This window comes from Stenella coeruleoalba, assembly GCF_951394435.1.
Source record: "Stenella coeruleoalba genome assembly, chromosome: 3".
Lineage (NCBI taxonomy): Eukaryota > Metazoa > Chordata > Mammalia > Artiodactyla > Delphinidae > Stenella > Stenella coeruleoalba.
This window is the reverse complement of record NC_137148.1, coordinates 27,760,879-27,785,126: the sequence shown is the minus strand read 5'-3', so window position 1 is coordinate 27,785,126 and position 24,248 is coordinate 27,760,879. Positions and strand designations below refer to the sequence as shown.

Sequence of the window (24,248 nt, the reverse complement as noted above, 5' to 3'; positions counted from 1 at the left end):
AAGAATCATTGGCTGTTAGCTATAGATTAGCCTCAAAGAGTATCTGTGCTATTTGTTATTCAAATAGAGAATGAAAGAAAGATTTTCATGAGTTAAGGAGATTTGAGACAAGGTAGTGAAAAGTAACCACGTTTTTTGTGATTATTCAGCTTCTGAAATGCAGCATGATAGAACAGAACAGGACTTGTAGATGTCAGCCAATGAATGAAAAGTACATATTTGGACTGTTAGAAAAATGATATAGTCAATTGCTTTTGGAAAAAATAGTGCTTTTCCTTCTTTGTGTCTCCAAAATACCCTGATGGCTGTTTGTCATGGGCAATGTCTGCTCCTTGTCGCCTGTTGTTTAGCATCATTCATGCTCTAGGGGAGTGAGTCATTTGGTTTTTGGTGCAATTTTACTTTATGATCCAAGTACTCAAATACAGGAAAGCTCGTGTATATACTCATATGGGTGCAAAAAAAAAAAAAGATAGTTATGAAAGGTGTAGCCCAGTTGGTACTACCTATACCTGTATTTTGGACATTCTGTTTTGTTGGAACTAGTTGAGTCAGTAGTACTATAGACTCTGAATGAGCACTCTTCCAGGACTAAAATGGCATAGCTGCCTCAGTGTTGTGACAGGTGCTTAGTTTGGGATACCCACACCTGCCAGAGTCAGGGTTGAATTTGTGTCTGCTGCACTCTGATGGCTCAAGTAGCTATACTTATAATTAAAGATTTGGTTCAGCTTGACTTTTCATTGATTTACAAGCATTTATCGTGTGCCCACTTTTTGCATAGCCTAGCAATAGGTATTAAAGAAATGAGAGCTATAAAAGTAGACACAGATTTCACTCACTTTGGAGTGATCAGTTTGTATCTGTATTGAGGCTGTATAAACCATGTGAGGGAATTTAGCTGAGTGCCATCTGCTTAACTCACCATCTACCTGGGCTGTAAGCCTCCATTCTCCATCTCAGGGGTTTTCTTACAGGCTCCTGTGCTATTATTTGAGCATAATGACTTACCTGCTAACCCAAGTAACTACCACCTTGACCAATACACTGATTTCTTTCCCCCATCAACCTCTATCCTACAGAGCTGCTATTTTCTTAGTTCTGGGCATGCCGGGTGACAGCAGTGTGGCATTCATGGCAACAACTCTGTGCAGAACACTTAATCTGTGCCAGGCATTGAGCACTTTACACCCTCCCAGCCTTTCCTTAGAAGCCACCAGAGGATAAACTAACTTACAGCAGAGTTTTCTACCAACTCAGTAGACAGTGTTAAGTGTCTTAGTAAGTGACCTTTGGCAGATTTGCTAAGTAGCCAATGATAGAAGAAGAATCATAGATTCAAACATTTGGAATAAGCATAGAATCTCCATCAAACCTTGTAGTTTTCACACTCTGTTCCAGGGCTTCCAAAAATGTTTGATTCTATTATAATTTCATTTTCCAAAAGAAATAATTTAAACTATTTTTAAAAGTGCAATAAAGAACAATGCTTACACTCAAAAACAGTATATGAGTTTTAACATATCAAAAAACACCAATACATTAACTTACACAAATTAATTGGTTTTCTACAGACCTTAGAATAAAAGTCTCCCATCAACACAATTTAACTGAGAAATGTCCTGAGATTACAGGTCAAGTTGTTCTAAACTGTTATCATTTACAGCTGTTTGTGTGAGTCAAGATTTTTCAATGCTGTACAAACGAAAAAACCCACAGAAAAAAATTAGGTGCTGCAGCCATATGTCTGTAACTGCCATCTGTAAACTTGATTTCAAAATTTTCTGTTCATCTTAATAGTCTCTTTTGATCCCACTGAACTATTTTTAAGCATTATGTACTTGAACTTATAAAATTTCTGCTTAATAAAATCCTGATTTTTATCTACTTTATTTGCAAGATCTTGATGAAAGAAAAATAATTCTTCTGCCTAAAGTGTTTGAAAACTACTAATTTAAATCAACTTACTTTGCAATATAGGCATTTCCTTTACCAACACTCCTGGCAAAAAAAAAAAAAAAAGGCAGCCAAACTCCACTTGATCATATTCATGGAAGCACCTGTGTGAAGAGCTGAGTCTATACATTTTCTCACTTACCCCCATCCCCATCCTTCGGAGATGAAGAAACAGTCTCAGAGAGGACAGTAACTTATTCAGGGTTATAGTGTCTTATATAATGGAGCTGGAATTGAAGAATACCGTCTGTTTGATTAGGAAGCTGAGATACTTATACTAACTTATATTCCTAGGGACTTGATTAGCCTATGTGAATAGAAATATGTTTACATCCTGCATCATCTATTAGGAAATGGCCAGAACCTGATCTTGGTGCCATCACTTTCTTGGAATCTCTTCCTTTTTGGATGTTTTTCTCAGAACCCCCAAATAACTCCTCATTAAGGCTAATTTTTTAGTTGTTGCTTCTGAATATTTCAGCCCTATCAATGCTTGTTGCCAGTGAGGTTTCCAGCATATATGGAAGGTCTGACCTGAGGTCAGACAACAGTCTGCTCCTCCTGGGATAGGATCCTTCAGGGACATCTGTAAGGAATTGTTGCAATTGCACTCCCTAGGAAAGAGACTCTAAGACAGATACTAGCGTGTGGGAAGTTCAACAGGTGCGGAAGGAGAGGGAAGGAAGAGGGGTTGGGCGGGGGGAGAAGCTGGGGTGCAGAGCACAGTCTCAGCAGAGGGCTTCTCCACCCCTCGGGAAGCTCTACAGCTCAAAGGACCTTCAGAGTTGCTGCAGTTGAGGTGGGGCAGCCAGTCCTTGAAGCCCCACGTGGCCCAGACGTTGGGTGTGGTCTGCCTCAGGAAGGAGTGAGTGTCCTTGGGCAAGGAAGCTCTCTTAGGCCAAGGTGACAACTGAGGGCCAATGCTGGCAGCACTCCCAGGAGCTGGACACCTGGGAGGACCTGGGCGCCGTGCATAGAGTTTATTACAAGAGTACTTGGTGTTTAGAAAGAAACAGCCTTTAAAGAGAGTGTCATTGCGGGGAGCAACCTGGGAGATCTTCTAGCCAGAAGCCTCTCATTTCACAGACTAGGAATCTGTGGCTTCAGGAGGGAAAATGATGGAATAATAAGGATGATGTTTGCAGACATCCCAAAGCCATTCACAACCCCTTCACTATCCTCTACAAGAGAAGAGGGAAAGCTAGAAGACTTGCTAAACTGTATTCCAGGGAGCCCCAGTTCCAACCAAAGAGATAAAGATGGCAGCTTCACTGGGTCAGGCTTCTGGGAAGGATTTTAGATGGTACTGACCAAGCTGCCCTCGGCCCCCTGCCTTTCTGCCTTTCACTCTGCCCTCTTGCTGCCTGGGGTACACCAGTCCTATCGCAACCGTGCTGAGACGGCTGAGAGGAAGACAGAAGGAGTATAGCCCTTGGATTTCTTGTTATGTGGGAAAAATAAATTCCAGTCCGTTTAAAACAGGGAAGCGACATTTTTTTTCTGTTTTTTCTTTTTTTTTTTTTTTTTGCTACTTGCAACGAAACTCACTTCTAACTGATAACGAGAACAGGTTATATTAAACTTATATCAGTATCTGTTCTGTGTAGGTACTTACACTCAACACTTTGTATGCATTTCCCTAATTTTATCTCCACAAGAAAATCCTACATGGAAATTTAAGGTTTTGATCTAATTCTTATGGGTATGCTAATAGATTTAGAGAATGAGTAACTTCTTAAACTCAGACTGTACAATAAAGCCAAGAGTTAGCCCTGGCCTGACTCTGCAGACTAAATATTGACCATAGAAACAGAGACTGGGATAGACCCATTACCTTAAGAACAAATGCATTGAATTTTGAATTTTACCTAAGATGATGTTCATGTTTTTTTTAAAAAATAGATGATTTTATGGCCAAGGAGCTCTAGTGGGAGGAGAAGAGCCCCAAAAACTGTTGGTATTATGACAAATGCTAGGTTTATTAAACTTATGTATCTTGCCTTTTGAAATCAATTTTTTAAACATTTAAGCATTCTGACAAAATTATTACGTTTAGTAAACAATTTATAATAAGTTGCAATTCCAAATTTAGTGTCACAGTTCCTAACCATTTTAACTAAAAGACAGAACATAAACGTACAGTAAATAGCCAACATTGCTACATTTAGCGTAGTCTAAAACATCAATGAAGTGGGTTTAATTCATTTTTAACAATTCTATTCCTGTTTTCATACCTTTCTATAGTTATGGTAGAATATATTAATTTTAATGCCTTCTTATGTTTGCTGTATATTTTGATATATTTGGAGATTGCAGTATTACCTTATCAGAAAGTAAAAAACATACTATTTTAGACCAGCCGAAGTTACAGAGTTTTGGTAATTATTTGACTGATTTTTGGTTGGGTTTTTGGTCAGGACTTCTTGTTTGGTTTTGTTTTTGTTTATTTGTTTTCCCTCAAGCTGATCTGAGCCTGGTCATTAAACTGGGCTTCTTTTTTAAGTTAAATGTTACTTATTAAAGCAATAAAACATTTTTAAGTTATGCCTTTTGCTTAAGGTTTAGTATTTCTTAAAATCTGGCAAGGAACCGCACACAGTCCAATCAGACTTCACTTACAAGGCACGAGTTCAGACGTAAAATTATTAAGAGTTTTAAGACAGTGACAACAGAGCATTCAACCAAGTGTGAGGCCCAGGGTGACGGCACAGGACTCACACCCAAGGAGTCCTGCATGTAAATGGATTTTAGAAACTAGATATTTTTAAATGGTGAAACTCAAATTGCAATCTACTCACAGAACATGAAACGCACTCAAATTTTTCCTTGACCTAAGAAATAATTTTTATCCTTCTTAGCAAGTTTTAGCTTTCGCTTCTAACGATCACTTCGTAAGATCATTATCCAAAAATGTTGGGCCGCCCCATTTTAGCAGAATTGAAAATTCAGCCTTCGATTCAGTGAGTTCATTCAGTTCCCTAAGCTTCCTTTGAGAGGATTAATCAGACAGTGCGAGGGGAAAGTTCACCAGTCCATTAGTTTTAGAATTTTCACTCAGCTGAAAAAATGGATTGAAAAGCTAGAAGAAAAAAATCCCACGAGCCCGACGAAAGGATGTGTCTAGGCAGATGAGTGTACCTGAGACGGTGAAACACTCAACTCTGTGGTTGTTATGGAACCGATGAGGTTGGTATCTGGGAGAGAGACTCTCTGATAGTCGGGTTGACCTTTGAGAACTAAGACCATCCGTTGCTCCTCCTGCCTCTTGGGGCAGCGCCCTGTGTCACAGGCCCACCTAATGACATACCCAGAGCGCCAGGAAAGCCAGAGAGGCCAGACGAAAGGGCAGGGAAGCAGGACTTCAGAGTCCACCTTGTAAACTGCTTCAGTAGCCCTGAACCTTCAATTCACAATGGCCGCTTTCGAGCACAGCGTTCCTTCTGGCCTTGGGCACGCCTGTGGGTCGTAGGTGTGCAGGCGCTGGGGGCCACAGCAGCAGGTGTGTGTGCTGCTGTTGTTTTCAGCACAGATTATTTACTAGGTGTCCCTAAGACTCCATAGACCACTGTACTTACATTCCCTAGAAATCTGTTTCTTCCTTACTTCAGTTAGCCTGTCTAATCTTGAAGGATGTACAAATCCAGTATCACAGAAGCAAGATAAAGGGAAGTTTCAAAATGAGGGCCTCTCCTCATAGAGGTGTGTCATGATTATCACAGGGGTCTCCTTGGCCCTCCTTTGAGGGCCAAGACATTATTTATAAATTGAATATATGCTGCTTATAAAAATGCAAGTGTGTACAATAGAGTGAAATAAAAATAGATTCTTCTTAGCCCACCCACACTTATCCCTCAGAGGCGAGCGTTGTTAGCTGCAGGTTTCCATTTGCGCACAAGTGGACTCATACTTTGCCAGTTCTGCAACTTTTTGACTCACGGAGCAGAACACCATGGCATACGGCTCACCTCATTCCTCTTAGTGACTGCATAGCCTTCCATTATGTAAATGCAATTTAAGTCATTTGTCCGTTTCTTCCTGGATAAAAAGTTAATTGCTGCAATGAACATCCTTGACCTCTGTCACTGAGGTCAAGGTTCATTTTTATGAATGAGTTGATAATCTCTTAGGATCAAGTTGATCTCTTTGCCATCTGGTCCAAAGGTTTCTCCCTAACAGTATCTATCACTGCCATGTCAGTTAATTAGTAAACATGGGTTAAGAGCCTTTGCTGAGTGTAATGATCTGCTGGTATTCATTAGGAAAGGTTAATGGTAATAACTACCACATTAAAACAACCAGATACCTTATTAGAGGTTTCAGTGTGCTATCCTCTGACAGTCGCCTCTGTGCAGAGACCAAAAAGGCCTTGGGCAAGATGTAAGAGTCGGGACTGGGATCTGAACCCCTATGCATCTAACTCCAACGCTCATGTGAAGGAGAGCCTCCTCCTATGCTTTTCAGTCCTCACCAATGTGTGTCTGTTTCTTCCTTCTCACACTGTGGGCGCCAGTAGCAGCTGATCAATGTGCAGATGACTGGGGTGCCCTTGAGGACATCGCAGTTTGGTTGAGGAGCTTATAAAATCCATAGTCTTGGAAGCATAGAGCCGGGAGGACCTCAGTAGGCATTGTACCAGCTTTGAACCAGGTTCATAGTCACAGAAAAGGAAAGTCATGGAACCACCTACTGACCTAGCAGGATATGGAATTCTTTATGCTAAACTGGCAAGACAGCGATTATTTAGAAAATGGTAAAACAAAGCACGAAATCAGTGCAGAATTGATTAGAAATGGCACAATGGAATAATCTGAAGGAGAAGAGGATATTTCAGGAAAAATCGGTATATGTGTGGGAAAGAGAATTGAGCCAGCTTTTGACTGCTCTGAAAGAAGGTTGGAATGATAGAAGCACAGCTTATGGGGTAACTGCCAGGACCTTTAGAATTCACCAGGTCATGATAAGGAGGTGAAATCAGCAACAATAACCACTGTCATTTGTCAAGCACTTACTGTATACCAGGTACCACGCTGAGTGCTTGACGTACAGTCTCTGTCTTAATCCTCACTACTAATTACCCTGCAAGGTAGGTATTATTATCCCCATTTTTCAGATGAGGAAACTGAGTCACAGAAAGGTTAAGTAACTTTCTCAAGGTAATATTAGACGTTCATGAGCTAGAATCTGCTACATCTGCTCTCTATAGAAGTAATGGCTTTTACATCTGCTCTCTAAGAAGTAATGGCTTTTACATCTGCTCTCTATAGAAGTAATGGCTCCAGAGGCTAAAGATTCTCACCATATTTAAGACCCATGAAAGATTATTAAAATGGAGTCCAGTGGGTATTCTACCAAGTTTGCTTCTCAGATATGATCCATGAATAAATGCATTGCCTAATAACATGAAGAGTGGTTACTTTAAATATCTCATCAAAGCATTTGTTTTTTGTTAAAAATAATTCTGTGCCTGTAGGTTAGGAGTTAATAGCGTGAGCTCTAAGCTAAACCATCAGCTTTCTACTGTACCACTCATACTGTGAGATCTTGGAAAACTTAATCTCTCTGCGCCTAAATTTTCTCTTCTAAATGGGGATAATAAAAGAACTAACATCATAGGGTAGTTGTGATGGTTAAAATGAAATCAGATAACCACTGCAAAGCACAAGAAGATCTGGAAAATAACGTCAAGTAATACATTGGCTGTTATTTGAACAAAGCAACTTTCCCTTAGCTCACTAAATAAACAAGACTAGCAAAAGCCTCTGGGTAGTTTCATCCTTCAGGGAGGGAGTCAAACAGCACAAGCCCAGAGGGAGTAAAACTAAGGTAGACATTGGAACTTGACCATTCTGGAATTCAGTGCAATGCTTGCCTTTGGATGGGGGTTTACTTGCTGTGAGGACCCGTTTTTACAACCCTGAGAGTGAATGCCTTCTTAGAATTCACACCCTCAGGCACCTCTAGTCCCAGCCCTCCCCAGCAGGCTGGAACAGGTAATTCCTTTAGAAAAGCTCCAGAATAATTCAGGGCTGCTTCATCTTTGTGCTTCATGTGTCCAAATAGAAAATCTCAAATCTAAATTCTAAAGCTCAAATCAAAGCTTTTGAAAAAGTGTTTCCCCCGCCTCCATCCTTCTACTTGTTGTTTCCTGAAATGATTCCCTGGACTCAGCACACCTGGATGGATGCTCTCGTCTCTCAGAGAGCAGAATTGCTCCCAGGTGGCTCCCTCTAAGCACTTCTATTCAAGTTCAGGCAGTCACAGAGCTAATCATGCTGCCGGGCATGAAGATTTACAGTAGTACTGAATTATGCCTTGTCTCCGGGGTCTGCTGGACCTTTTCCGACGGCACTTTGTGATCTCTCCAGCTCATTTTAACTTTATTCATTTTCTCAGACAACTTATCCACTGCAGTTTATATAAAATCAGTTGGTATTCTTTATTTGCGTTTACCTTTCTCCTTTAAGTTTTAAACAGATGCTTTAGAGATTGTCTCAAGTTCCTCCAGAGTTTCAGTGTTTGAGTTTTACTCTGTTATATTTGTGTAAGCTGTACACTTTCTTTACCACATGGACCATTGCATCCTTGAGCAGCCCTACCTAGAGCTGTGCACGTTGGCCTTGCATTTGGGGCCCATCCACCCTGAGGTGGGTCCGAGGCAAACGGCCTTACGGGTGGTCTCCTTGAGCCCTCAGCTGGTCACACCACCAAGAAACTTAACAGCCCTTCCCCCAGTAAACAGACCCAGAAGAGATCCCAAAAGGATCTTTCTGAAGAGGATATTCTCAAATTTTTCACTTAAGAAGAAGACGTAATATTCAAGGAAAATTAGCTATTTGAATTCTTATCATATACAGATATTACCTGTTAAAATTTTTAGGACAATTTATGTTTTAAAAGTTACCTCTTTTTCTGGTTATTCAAAGTACCTACGTATAGATACACATTTTATTAAGTAAATCTTTAGAACGATTCTGTGCAGGAGATCACTCACCAGGGGACAGAAAATTGAACCTTAGAATGGATTCAGTGCAGGACCCAGCATGATGGGATGGACCACTATGATAAGCAAGGTGGCTTCTGCTTTAGCAAAACAGCAGATCTTTTGTTTCTCTGTGGTTGTAAACCTATGTCCAAGGACTTCTTGGACTTGAGAACAAGGGAGAATATTTGTTGGGGGTGGTTTATGATAGTGGCAATGGTGTTAGTAATGAGCTGGCCCCATGGGAGCATGTCCCCTGGTGGTCTGCTTACTTTGCTGCAAAATACCAGGCAAACATGATGCTTGTCTGGAGTCCTGCGTCACTGGTTGCTATGACTTATTTTCTAGGTTAACCCCAGATGCTCACTGCCTTATTTTTATAAGCACAGTTCAACATGGGATTGAAAGGTCTCATCATTTGTAACAAAAGGCATAGCATTTTAAAGCAATCTTCCCAGTTTAATTTGTTGTAAAACGCTTTAAAAGAAAGAAGCCTGCACTACAGCATGTGTCACAGAAAGGGAAAAGATGGGAATCTCCAGATAAAGGACACTTGGGGATTCATACATACAAAATCCTGGGGGAAGGGTGCTGAGCAAGAAAGCTAACTTGCAAGGATTTGTCTCTTTTTCACTTCAGCACGTCCTTGTGAGCTCTACTGCCGACCCATAGATGGCCAGTTTTCCGAGAAAATGCTGGATGCTGTCACTGATGGTACCCCTTGCTTTGAAGGCGGCAACAGCAGAAATGTCTGTATTAATGGCATATGTAAGGTATTGGGTATGTTTCCTTAATCTACAACTTTATAAAACCGTGATTTTTATTAATTCGGGAAGTCAGATGTGCTAATCTTTTGCTTTCGCGGTACTTGCATGTGGTCTGGTATTTTTATATGGTCTGTGAGACAAGACTCTTCAGTGTTCATCAAAATCACAGTTAAGAACTGAATGTCCTCCTGCTGTCATCTTCATTTCTTGATCTGTTGATGTGCTCTGTGATATTATTTTAGGCGTGAAGCTGGGTCAAGTTGAAGAAGAACCAAATTAAAGGAGGAATTACTAGGAAAAGGCAACTCAGATTATTTCAGTGGTATTGAATTGTTTGTTGGTTACTTGCCAACAGAGTTAGTTAAATTTGAGGAAAAACTGAAATTAATAATTGTATAGTGTTTTTCACAGAGCATTTTGACATTTCATTCTCAATTGATCACCAACATGAGGTCTTCTGATTTCGATTTAACTTTTTCACATTGACTCCATTAAAAAATTGACTCCAATTAAAAAATTCTGCCCAGGGCTTCCCTGGTGGCGCAGTGGTTGAGAGTCCGCCTGCCGATGCAGGGGACACGGGTTCATGCCCCGGTTCGGGAAGATCCCACATGCTGCGGAGCGGCTGGGCCCGTGAGCCATAGCCGCTGAGCCTGCGCGTCTGGAGCCTGTGCTCCGCAACGGGAGAGGCCACAGCAGTGAGAGGACCGCGTACCGCAAAAAAAAAAAAAAAAAAAAAAAAAAATTCTGCCTTTATATAAAGTACTTAGATCTGATTTTTTAATGCTTTTATGTGTACAAACATTGAAGAATTTATCCCCATTGCTCACAGTCTGTTTTGCAAGGAACTGATGAACAAGTTTTGTGATCCAACACTCAGGCATAAATCTCAGTTTAAAGAGAAGGTGTTTTTAATCAGTGAAAAAAGAAACTACATAAAAATACTCAATTAACTATTAGTAAAGCATAATGGCTTAGTGCTCAGGCTCTAGAATATGAACCCAATACCACTGTTTCCTAGCTGTATAACTCTATACGTCTTTCTAAGACTCAGTTATCTTTCATAAAATTGGGATATTAACATATTTTAGATTAAATAAGGTCATATAGGTTAAGCCCTTAACAGAGCCCCTGGCACACAATAAACTCTTAATATATTTTATTTGTTTTTGCAAATAATTATCACAATTTTTTCCACTGGACCGAATTGTTGCCATGAAAAGCTCCTGCCCATAAATTGTTAGCACCCTGGGAAGGTGAATTTATCACCTTGCAGTTACTGATGGACTTATTCCAGTAACAACCAAGGCACAGGAGGCAACATGATGATTCCCAGGACTGAGTGAGCTAACAAGCCATCCTTTCTAGATTGGAAAGGGCTCAGGCAGAATTCTCTTCCTGACACGCTAATTACTACTGTAGCTACAAAGAGCCAAAAATAATTAATATATTTTAGGTTAGACCTGTTCCCTAGAGCAGGAAAAATTTATTTAGCTAATTTAGGCCCAAACAGCCCCATTGCCATTTAATACAGTGGTTCTCAGGCCTGGCTGCCTATTAGAATCAGCTGGAAAGCTTTTAAAACCTACTGATGCCTGGCTCTCTATCCACCCTATTGATTCAGAATAGATGTGATTTGGTCCTGAGTATTGGTATTTTTAAAACTTCTCAGGTGATCGCCATATGCTGCTAGGGCTGAGAACTTTAGTCATCAAAATATCGATGTGATGCTAAAATTATCTTTTACACCTAAATACCTTTGCATGCATAGAGACAGTATCTTTAGCTTGTGATGGAAAAAGAAAGATATTTTGAACAAAACATGAGGGGTCTTGGATATCTCTCTTGAAACCAGTTAAATCAGCTTAATAGAATAAGCCCAATTCTCTCAGCTTTCCTTTTTCTTTTTGGAAACCAGTTAAGGCTTTTAGAAAGTTTAATTACTTTCTGTCTACACCACACTGAGTTAAGTTTTTAAGCAGAAAAAAATATGTCAAATCAAGTTTACCTTAATAGCCTAAATACAGTTTATCTTTTAAAGATCCAGATTGTAGTTATTTTCAGCTTTTGTTAGTCTTCTTATTCATTTACCACAGTTTTTTCAAAGGGAATTGAACGTGTATTGATATAAAAAGTTACACCATCAGAGAAAAATATATATGTGCCTAATTCATCTTCTTCGTGGATACGAAAATATTTGCTTATATTCATATAAATACTTGTATTTGCTTATACTTATATACTTAGCTGTCTATTTGGAAATTATGATATTTGCCAACATTTTGGCATCTTAGATTTGCAGACTTTGTTGTCGAGGAAATTATCGAATGTTGATCAGAACTGAATTTGTTTTAGGAAGTATCTGTCTGTGCCCCTCCCCCAATTTTTTAACTGGTACTGAACTCCTAAGCTGCTTTTTTTCTATTTATTGAATTTTTTTCTACTATTTCGTTTACTTAACTGTATCTACACAAGACCAAGATTTTTAAGTAAAGTGGTATTTACAGTTAAATTATTTTCTCCTTTCCTTTTTTAATCACAAGTACAACATGCGGTAAGCTTTTAAATATATGAGCAGATATTCCCACCCCTCTTCCACCTGTCCCAGCTCTGCAGTCTTACCTGCTGTCTTAAGACAGGCTGCTAACCATCCAACTTGCTCACCCCTTTCTCTTGGTAACCAGTTCTTTGACTTTCAGTTCCTTCACTCGTCCCTTTTCTCCCAGTCAGCAAAGCTTTGGTTTCATTTCTTCCCCAAACAGCCTGGATGCCCTGAACTTGCACATCAGCCATCCCCTAGATTTCTCCTCTCAGCCTCCCATCAACCTCTTTCCCCAGGACCCTGATTCTGACCAACCCAACCACATTGATTTTTTGTTCTGACAAGCAGTCTACTATACACTTCTTAAAATAATAATTCAACTTTGTGAATTTATGCCCTTACAAAGTCAGTGTCTTCAACCCCAGCCGAGTCCTTAACCTTACTCGACAATCTTCCTACCTGCCCTAAGTTAGCTCCCCTTCCCGTTGCTCTCAGAAACTCTCCTGAACCTTCTTTGTTCTCTCTCAAGGCCATTTTGGCCATCTCAGTGATTGACTGAACACCCCAAAATCAATTTCTCTGGGCCAGATGTCTTTCTAGAAGGCCACATCCTATCTCATGGCGCTTAAAATTATGGTGAGGAAAGCACTATTTCTGCTGTCCCGTTTATTAAAGGACAATATCATTTACCTGTTCTCAGTTAAGCATAACTGGCATTATCTTCACACTAAAGTTTCATTAGCTGGGAATGAATCTCCTCTTGGAATCAGGCATCTTTCCAGTCTCTACCTTTGCCAAGGGACTGTAGAAAGAAATGATGACATTCTAAGTGGCTTAGGTCAAGGCGCCAGTTGGTATTTCAGTCCTCAGTTACTTGAGAATTTACTAAGTAAAACAGTAAAACTCATAAGGAAGAAATGAGAATTGGTAAGAATACGTATTACTTATTCACTCACGTAGGGCTGAAAGCCTAGTGAAAGACTGGGACCTGACTTCTCTAAGTAATACTCAAGATAGGATGCTCTTCAGTTCAAATGACAGGGTCAAGAATTGATGATACACTTCTGCATGGGAAAGGAAACAGTCATCGGAATAAAGAGGCAACCTACAGAACGGGGGACAATATTTGCAGACCATATATACAATAAGGGGTTAATATCTAAAATGTATGAGAAACTCCTACAGCTCAACAGCAGAAATACAAATAACCTGATTTAAAAAATGAGCCAAGTACTTGAATAGACATTTCTCCAAAGAAGATATACAGATTGCCAACAGGTATATGAAAAGGTGCTCAACATCATTAAACATAGAGAAATACAAGTGAAACTCATGAGATATCACCTCATACCTGTTAGGATGACTATCACCAAAACACAAAAGATAACAAGTATTGGTGTGGATGTGGAGAAATTTAAAACCTGTGCACTGTTGGCGGGAATGTACAATGGTGCAGCCACTATGGAAAATAGTATGGAGATTCCTCAAAAAAATAAAAATATTTATTTTAATTAAATTAAAATATTTATTTTTAAATTAAATTTAAAATATTTAATTTTTACCCTATGACCCAGCAATGTCAGTTCTGGGGTATGTATCCAAGAGAATGAAATCAGGATCTTGAAGTGACATCTGTACGCCCGTGTTCATAACAACATTATTCACTAGTCAAGATACAGATGGAAACAACCCAGATGTTCATCAACAAACGGATAAAGAAAATGTGGTATATACATACCATGGAATATTACTCAACTTTAAAAAAGAAGGAAATCTTGACATTTTGACAACATGGGTGAGCCTGGAGAACGTTATGTTAAGTAAAATAAGTCAGTCGCAGAAGGATAAATGCTACAGGATTCCACTTATATGAGAACCTAAAATAGTCTAACTCATCGAGGCAGAGAAGAGGATGGTCGTTGTCAAGGGAACAGTGGAGAGTTGCTGTTCAATGGGTATAAAGTTTCATTTACGCAAGATGAATGAGTCCTAGAGCTCTGCTGTACAACGTATTGCCTGTGGTTAACAACACTATATTGTGCCCTTAAAATTTTGTGACGAGGGTAGGTCTCATGGTAAGTGTTCTTACCACACACGTACACAAAAGGGACACAAGGAAACTTCTGGAGCTGATAGATATGTCTATTGTCTTGATTGTGGCAATGGCTTCACAGGTGTTTGTATGAGTCCAAACTCATCAAATTATAAAATTAAATATGTGTAGTATTTTATGTATCAGCTACACCCCCAAGAAAGCTGTTTTTTAAAGAAAGAAATAATGATAGGAAATTAAAGGGATTTTCTTTTTTTAAAAAGAAATGCAGCCTGTTGGGAGGCTATCTGGCCGCCTTAGAGGCACATCGGAGGAGAGCCATACTGGATCAGAGCCCCTCTGATCCGGCTGAAGGCAGAAAGACAGTATTGCTGTGGCCCTGTTGCCAGAGCACAGGACGTGGAAGACAGGAATGTCTGTTCATTTTCCCCTGAGAGTCTTACATTTTATGTATAGCAAGGAGGACGGGCTTCAGCCTCCTTCGGTTATGTACTCAGTTCGGTGTTGAGTGTGCCGTGCGCAGCTGATGGAGGAACAGAAGGGTGAAGTCTCCACAAGAACCACACACTATGCCGTGGGCCAGCCTACTGGGGTGTGTGTGTTTCCTTCCCTGCCCCTGCCCCCCAGGGATGCAGGCATATATTGCTGGAGGAGAAAGATGGGCTCAAGGTATTTGTTTTTCTGGCTTTCTTTCCTTTTTCCTTCACATGTTTTATCCATCCCCTCCTGGTAGAGATTGTTTTTAAACACTTCAGTATGTTGCAAAGTATGTTTCCCTGGCTGGTTCCAAATCAGTGAAGGAATGATGGTCACTGAGAATGGGATTTGTAAAGGTCAGCTTATTAGAGGATGCTCAAGCTTGACGTAAACATATCACTTGTGACGGGTTGACATTTTGCTTATAACCAGTGAAGGCACACATCCAGACAATTTCTTTCTTTTCCATTGTGATTAGTGTTGTTACGTTTTTTTAATCTCTTAGCAGTTTATTTTTCCCAACTGGGTCAAGTAGCACCGTCTTTGGATCTAAAGGAAGTTAGACATGGTTAACCTGAGTAATGGCGCTATTTTTGTCTGTGGGCCTTAATTCTTTAGAATTAAGGTGGAGGGAGGGTGTATTTAAAGACCTAAATGGTTCTTCCTTTCAGTCAATCTGCGGTGCCTTTAAAATAAGAAAGGAAATTATCTTTGAGAGAGAAAAAACTACCTGGGCACCATTCTTCTTCCCAAACTGAAAAGAAAAATCCAATTAATATAATATGGTGTAGGGACTTTGCTGGTAGTACAGTGGTTAAGGATCCACCTGCCAATGCAGGGGACATGAGTTCAAGCCCTGGTCTGGAAAGATCCCACATGCCGCAGAGCAACTAAGCCCATGTGCCACAACTACTGAGCCTGAACTCTAGAGCCCGTGAGCCACAACTGCTGAGCCCGCACGCCACAACTACTGAAGCCCACGCGCCCAGAGCCCGTGCTTCGCAACAAGAAAAGCCACCGCAGTGAGAAGCCCGCACACTGCAAAGGAGAGTAACCCCTGCTCGTCGCAACTAGAGAAAGCCTCCACGCAGCAACGAAGACCCAATGCAGCCATAAATAAATAAATACATAAATAAATAAATAAAAATTGAAAAAATATATAATATGGTGTTTCTTCTACCACTTTCTTCTACCACTGAAATGTGGTTAAGGAATATAGGCCGTAGAAGAGAGCAAGGAACAAAAGACTTCAGTGGATGTTCACGTGTTTTCCATGACTTTCCATCTGAGTGTTAACGATTCTCTGGTATTTGATGCTACCAAACACCCCAAGTTTAATTACTCTCCTTTTCCAGAATGGGAATTGGATGGGAAAGCCTTGGCCGTATTGGGGGGTGGAGGAGAAGGAACCAGTGGAGAGGGAAGGATGATGACTTGGGAGGACCAATGGACAGAACACTGAGAAGTGGTCAGGTCCAGAGCACAGGAACAAGATTAGGCCTGGCTCAGGGCAGAAATGACCAGTTCCTCCTCTGCAGCTGGAGGAAAGGAGGTCAGGATGTCTGGGATATGGCTACATGTGACAGGTGGTGGGGCTGGGGTCATAGGAGGCTCCAAAGGATCTGCTGATGGGTCTGCAGGTCCGAGATCTCATCCCTCACGGGACTGGAATGGTCTCAGCATGAAGCCAGGTTTTCCCCCAGGGCTGCCAGTTCAGACAGGAACCAGAGAGAATATCCCCAGTGAGGAATGTAAAGGGAATGAACGACTAAGTATAGGTGGAGTCATTCCGTCATCCCTGGGAATCTCATTAGAGAGGAGGGGGCATGAGGTTTGCACATCTGAAAGGGATTTACTGCTCCACCGACAATGATTCCAAGACATTTTCATGGTTCCACTTTTGGAAGTGTGTTCAATTCTGCTTCTCACTCAGGGGAAATTGCAGATGCATTCAGTGTGTACCTCTTTCCCCTCAAAGCAAGTATTTCCTTTAGCATCAGTGGGTGCTTTGGGTATTCTTCTGGCCACCACCAGGAAGAGGAAACATTTATCTTGTATCTGCCCCCGCCACAATCTCATCCAGAGCAAAATGGGGGGAAGGAGGAGTCGAAAGTCCAGGGTAGGTGTGGCCTCTCCCACCTGAGTCATTCGTCCTCAACCTCTCTTCCCCACAGATGGTCGGCTGTGACTATGAGATCGATTCCAACGCCACGGAGGATCGCTGTGGTGTGTGCCTTGGGGATGGCTCAGCCTGTCAGACCGTGAAGAAGGTGTTTCAACAGAAAGAAGGATCTGGTAATAAACACATAAATAATTGAGGTGGCAGGGGACTGAGAATGAAGGTCAAGATGGAGTGTTACTCTTTTTAAGCAGATTGTGACTTTCACAGAATTCAAAATGGGTATAGCCTTCACTACAAAGGGATAAAAGTTCCTTGGCAGTTTTAGGAAAGGGGTTGAATGCTAAGCAATTACAGGAAGCATCACGTTGCACTAGGGATCTAAGATGGCTTAGTGGCTATGCACAGGACCAGGTTTAAGAGTGTGATCCGGACTTCCCTGGTGGCGCAGTGGTTGAGAGTCCGCCTGCCGATGCAGGGGACATGGGTTCCTGCCCTGGTCCGGGAAGATCCCACATGCCGCGGAGTGGCTGGGCCCATAAGCCGTGGCTGCTGAGCCTGCAAATCCGGAGCCTGTGCTCCGCAACGGGAGAGGCCACAACAGTGAGAGGCCTGCGTACCACAAAAAAAAAAAAAAAAGAGTGTGATCCCTGGAGAGGATCCAGAGCTGAAGGCCAATGGACCGAGACCTGGGGGAGAGAAGGGATGAAGAGCTGGCTGAGGAGGGTGCAGACCTAGGAGCAGGTTCTGTAACTGAGGGCAGAGAAGCCAACAGTGGGTTTAAAGGCAGAAGAGTTGGGGTGTAGCTTCAGGACCAGAGGAGAGGCGAGGCAGGGTTGCTTCAATTTGCTCTTATTCCCAGCTCCTCCCTGTAAGGGAGTCCCAGCCAGTGGTGCCTTAAGGCTCTCCAGGTGGCTTCTCCCACCTAACATGCCCTCCTTACTCACATCGCACTATTCCTTTCCCATGATTACCTTTTTCGAGGTTTCTTCCTTGTGCATCTTTGGGCTGTTGACAATCCTCGGGGCATGGAGAGCCCATCCTCATCCCAAATCAGCTGTGACCCTGCAGACTGTCTTCAGTAAAGACAGTTCCCATGATCCCTTGACACCAGCAGTTGCTGAAGGCGTCTTGGGAGGAGGCTAAGTTAGGCCTGGAGATGATGAAGACAGCTGAGAGCATCTTAGTTTAGTCCCCCTCGTCCCCTCCTCCCCAAGAGGTACCCTGAGACAGGAATTTAGGTACCATTAGTTTGTATGGAGGTCGGAGAATCCTGGGAAACACCAGTAGGGCATTGGAGGCAGTGAAACAGAGAAAGGGAGGCAGCCGGAAAGGGAGTGTCATTAAGCCAGTTATTATATAGGAGCCAGTGTAGAAGTTGTACTTCCAAAGTTTTCCCGCCCAGGAGGGAAGGCGTTGAGAGTACACACCAGCTCCCACTAGCCATTGCTTGACGCTGCTTTGGGGAGGTGGGGGGATCTGGCTGTTAATTCTCTAAATTCCAAGGAATGGAGGTACTGGAAATAGGGTGGCCAGGGGGCACCACCCAGGTAGAGCCAGAGGGGATGGGGCAGTATCCCACACTGGGGCTGGGGTGATGCCTAGGGTGGAAGTCAGATATAGTGGGGCACCTCCCTTCTAGACTTGCTTAACACCCGGGATGAAGTTACTGAGTATGCCCCTGAGTATCGGGTGTGGTCATTAAATGACCTATTTTTCCCTAGCACACATCACCAAAATTTGGACTTAGTCCATTGACTTCCTAAAACTACCACTCTAGACTCCTCTGGCCTTAATTGTCTTCTCTAGACCTCACCAATGCCAGACCCTCTGACCACTGAATCAAGTCCTGGTCTTATTCACACTGACCTGCTTTGTTTTGATGCTGGGAACAAGGGACCACATTCTCTGAGCATTCTGGAACTCTCCTACGACTAATTGTGTCATTTAACTCAGTGCCCAAACCACCAGCCTTGATTCCTACCTCTTTTATTTAATCATAACCAGAATGTGTGTAACTTTTGTTTGAAATCTTTTTATGGAACTAGAACAATTACTGTATAAAATTCACCTTTAATTTTTTATTTTAAATGATACATTTGTATATCTATTGAGTAGATTTGATGCACATAGTAATTTTACGTCTTTTGGCACAAGAAGTTAATTCAATTTCCACTGTCTGATATACCTCACATACAATTTTTCACTTTTACAATTCAGCATGTTGAAAAAAAATCTATAATCTAAAAAGCAGAGGAAAGACACAATGTCCCTGTTTTTCAACTCTTGCTGCCAGTATCCATATCTTTAGAATAGGAGATCCCTGAAATGGAGTAAAAGCAGCAGCTCCCTGGAATTATGTGTGTACCTGACCACCTGGATCCCATCTACTTATTGATTCTGTGTGTTTATGTGCTTAGTTCTTCCGGCTGTAGTTCCCTAGACTCTGCCACTGATCTTTATGGTCAAAAGATTAAATTCATATAGAGTTAGGAATTGACAACAATTAGAAGTTATGCTAAAATTACCATCTTAATCCCATAATGAGGCATGTTCTGGACTTTTGCTTGCGGCTCCCTAGGCTCTGTGACAAAATGAAAATGATCATGAACGAATGGAACCCATTAAGAACACTCACAGCACAGGCTGGAGGGCTGTGGCCGCAGTGTGGGTGTAGGGTCTATACAAGCCTGGGCGGTGGGACATGAGACCCTTTTAAGAAGAAATGATATGACTTCATGACTCAGAGTTGCTCCTAGGCTGTTCCGTAAGGTTCAATTTCTTTGCTGTAGATTCAAGAGAAAATAGGGACCTTTCTAAGATTTTAGGGAGGGTGAATGACCTGAGGAGGTCAGTGTCATAGAAAGACTAGTTTGCCAGCAACATACAAAGTTGCCCAGAAAAGGAGAGCCCAGTGCTGGGAACCCAAACATTAACCCAGGTTCAGGAGATAAGGGCCTGGACTAAAGAAGTTCATGTAAAGGGGATGAGAATCATATAAGAAAACATTCCAGAGACAGAATCAGAGGCAGAAGGTAGGACACAATGATAAGAGAGGACATGGCTTTCTTGAAACCATGTTTACCAAAATACCACCTTACTTGGAGACTGTCCTATGTCATGCTTTCCAGGAAACCTTGAGTTGGAAGGGGTAGGGAGAGTGACTGGACACTTTACACGGGAGTTTTCCCATCAAAAGAGCTGAAAGACCTCCAGGGCTCAGGGCTGTGAGGAAGCATTTAGGGTCAGGAAGGCCCTGTCGGTGTCTATTCCCTCTGCTATGTTTCCACTGGTTTCCAGCAAGAGGATTATGGTTGCTCACAATGTGTTCCAAGACTCCAGATCCCTTACAACCCTCTTTTGAAATAACTGAGGCTAAAACTCCAAATCCAGGGCAGTTTAATTCTCAGTACATCTGCCTGGCAAATGTATCTGTACGTAGCTCTTCCTCGCTGTGACTTGTGAGCAGGTCAAATGCAGTTTTGGATCTGAACCAGACAGCAATGTGTCACTGCTGTCAAGCCAGGCTTCAGAAGATGGACCTGTCTTTCCCAGGAGCCCCCTCACAGAAACCATGGCATCTTGGCCTGCAGTGAGAATGGTCTTGCTTGCCACACACTGACAGCACAAATCGTAAAAAAAAAAGACAAGCTGGTAGTTGTAGTTAAATTGCCTGGGTTAATAGTATGACCTCTTTATAAACACATCTTTATTTGAAGTGACAGACTAGAAACCAAATATGCCAGTGGGTAAATCGTTTTTTTTAGAAGAGTTGAATAAGATGCACATTAGCACCAATAATCCATTGTCACTCTTATGATATGTCTTCAGAAGTGAGACCAGTCTTCTGCTCCATCCTCAAAGGCCCTGAATATTCTTTTAGCTCAAGGTGTTCAAGACTCAGTAGTGGGATGGTTTCTCCAGGTGGTCTCCATGGGCCTAGAGGCTCCTTCTTTGAGGTCAAGTTTATGTTTTCCACTTCCCCCAACACTGGTGCAAAAGAATCGTGTTTACTGAGGGAAACGGAAGAAAACTGATTTACTGAATGAATATATTCATCGTTCTTAATACTTTGGAGATATTCTTACCAACCCTGAAAATCTGACCTTGACATAGAAAGAATATCTCAATAACCCTTCACCCCCTACAACTTTTTAATATGATTCTCATTTCTGTCAAGAAGACCCATGAGGGTGAGACATTCAAGGGGATTTTTTTTCATCTCTGTTCTACCAATCACATTTTTTCATTAAAAATGCTGTATTAGGAGTTGGTTAGCAAAGCCTGGTTATAGAGGTGTGTGTGTGTGTGTGTGTGTGCGTGTGTGTGCGTGTGCGTGTGTGTGCGTGTGCGTGTGTGTGCGTGTGTGTGTGTTGTGCGTGTGTGTGTGTGGCCGTGTGATGTGACATAGATTTCTTCCTCTCTTGGGAACTCAGTTTCTTCATTTTATAGATAAAGAGATTGATGGTCATTCCCTTCCACCTAAACGTCCATTAACAGTTGGCTTATTAAATAAATGGGTTTATGTCATTTTGGCAGTTGTTGAAATGCTAAAAAAATGTGGAAAGATATGGAAGATATATTAAATTTAAAAAGCAATAGTTAAAATAGTTCACATAGTATGATCTCACTTGTTTAAAAAAGTATGTGTATGTGTGTTTATACATGCAAAGAAAGGTTTTGGAAGAGAATCCAAGAAACTATTAACTGTAATTATCTTTGGGACATAGGACTCTGGGTGGAGGGCAATGGAAACTTTTACTTTTCATTTTATACTCCTCTCTATTGTGGGTTATTTTGTCATGTGTAAAGGAGTCTGGTGGCTATGTTATGGTTCTTTTCGACTCCAAACACCACAGTTTTATCTTTTGGGTTCCTCTTAGGTATTCTTTTGCAAAAATATATTACAAATATGTATTGCTTTTGCTCATGGCTAAATCTGCCTCTGTTTACATCTTCTTTCTACAAACTGTTCGGAAGCAGCAGTTATATTCAATGAAAGCTTTTATTTTCAATTTGATGTACTTCGCCTTTTGATAAGACAGAATCTATACAAAATATTTCTAATTTTAGATTTTCTTAAGTGGAAGATAAAAGGCAAACTCTTTTGGGTTTTTTCCTCATCTAGTTCTCACTGTTTTTTGTTTTGGCTTGGTTTTTTGTTTGTTTTTAAACAAGGCATATGGTGGTTGCCATATTCTTTAATGCTAGTTGACTTTATGCATGAGCTCTGCTATGAGAAGCTCTGCTATGCTGCGGGGAGCAGTGCTCCAAAGGCATTTTAAACAGTTGTATCACCCTCAATTACATGTGATTAAATATTTTCCCTGAGCTAGTTGTAACTTAATAGTTTCAATGAGCTGTCTCAGGCAAGCGTGTGAGGGCCCAGTGGAATTTAATCAAGTACTTCAGGCCCCATACATCGCTCCTTTAGATGGGAGCTGCCAGTTCGAAAAAATAGAGCTGAGGTTGTGGCCTGTGCCCAGCTTCTGAGTAAATCGTTCCTGCTGGCCAGACGTGGGTTTTAACTCCCAGGAGCCCATGCTATGTTAATGTCTGAGGGAAAGAGAGCAGTCAGGGCACTTTTAGGTGACAGAGATGAGGGTATGTTTGTTAGTCAAAAAAAACCTTAGTGTATATCCAGTGGAAAATGATCAAGGTCTTAAAATCAAGTTTTGTATGGAAAAGGTAAAGGAACAGAGAAAATTTAGCTGGGAGGGACGTCAGACATCATCTCATTCAAGCTCTCATCTCATTCAACGTCCTTCATTGTGCAGATGACATTCAAAGAAGTTAGATAAGTCAATGGACCTCATGGAGCTCGTTCGTGGCAGTGTAGAAACTAGAATCGGATGTCTGACTCCCATGCCCCAGTACTCCTTGTCCAATGCCAGCCCCAGCGTCTTTCCATTCTATCACAGCTATGAGATGACGGTTCTTTTGAAGCATAAACAGGATGAATGCATAAAGGGCTTAGCCTAGAGCCTGGCAAAGAGAGGAAGCCATTATGTGTTCACTCCATTTCTCCCCAGTAGGTCTCCTACCGTAACAACCAATAAGCAAGGATAAGACTGTAGCTAGAATTGATCATGGTCTTTAAGTAGATGTCCTCTGTGCTTTTTCAGAATGTTGGATTAGAACACATGAGAACAACATAAGTTTATGTTTCATCAAAACGTAAGAAAAAATGTGAAAAAAAACCCTTTCTAATGAATATAATTGTCCAGCAATATAAAAAGCTGTGCTCAGAGCTGAGTTTCTCATCACAAGCTGTATTCAAGAGCGCCAGGTGGCAATCAATCCATGATTCCCTCCAGAATTCTCTTAATGAATTTAAGCTATGATTAAATTACTTCTAAGAGTCTTTAATTTTCAGGCAATGAGGGTGAGCGAAAGGATGTAGCCGCTGCAATGTTTAGGGAGATTAATCTGATAGCAACAAATGCAGAAGCAGAAATGCTAATGGGAAGCTGGCTAGGGGCTGTAACGGTTTGAACTGTCAACAGAAAATAAATGCTGGATCAACCACAAAAGGTTCAGAGTTCAATCTGCATTTATTTCACCTCTCCTCTCATAAAACTGATTACATAGTGAGTCACAAGGCTCCTGAGAATTCTACTCATGGCCATGCTTTTAAAGTTCCCCGTAATTAGTGCATCTGCCAGTCCCAGTAACCACCCAGCAGGAAGACAAGGGCACTAAACTGATGGAGATGCTGGGAAGGGGATGCATGATGAGTCAGAAATAGACTGTGTTTGTTCAGCTAAGCTTGCATGCCTCTCTTCTCTCCTTAGGTTATGTTGACATCGGACTGATTCCAAAAGGAGCCAGGGACATACGGGTAATGGAGGTTGAGGGAGCTGGAAACTTTCTGGCCATCAGGAGTGAAGACCCTGAAAAATATTACCTCAATGGAGGATTTATTATCCAGTGGAATGGGAACTACAAGCTGGCAGGGACCGTCTTTCAATATGACAGGAAAGGAGACCTGGAGAAACTGATGGCCACAGGTCCCACCAATGAGTCAGTGTGGATCCAGGTAATGCAGAAGCAAAGGAAACTGCTGACATGTGCACTACTTAGGATCTTTCTAATTTTCTTTACCAAGGTGTTTGCTAGGGGATATTCATTAAGAATCCTTAGGGGCTTCCCCTGGTGGCGCAGTGGTTGAGAGTCCGCCTGCCGATGCAGGGGACACAGGTTCGTGCCCCAGTCCGGGAAGATCCCACATGCCGCGGAGCGGCTGGTCCCGTGAGCCACAATTACCGAGCCTAGGCATCCGGAGCCTGTGCTCTGCAACGGGAGAGGCCACAACACTGAGAGGCCCGTGTACCACAAAAAAAAAAAAACAATCC

General features: G+C 41.7%; 1 protein-coding gene across 1 annotated transcript in view; it reads left to right on the top strand.

Moving 5' to 3' along the window:
• ADAMTS12 (ADAM metallopeptidase with thrombospondin type 1 motif 12) overlaps positions 1–24,248 on the top strand; it is a 384,522-nt gene that overhangs the window by 246,695 nt on the left and 113,579 nt on the right. The window contains exons 13-15 of the mRNA XM_079918928.1: positions 9,575–9,708; positions 16,949–17,069; positions 23,688–23,932. Of these exons, the coding sequence (XP_079775054.1) occupies positions 9,575–9,708; positions 16,949–17,069; positions 23,688–23,932 (500 nt within the window). The remainder of the gene's footprint in view (positions 1–9,574; positions 9,709–16,948; positions 17,070–23,687; positions 23,933–24,248) is intronic.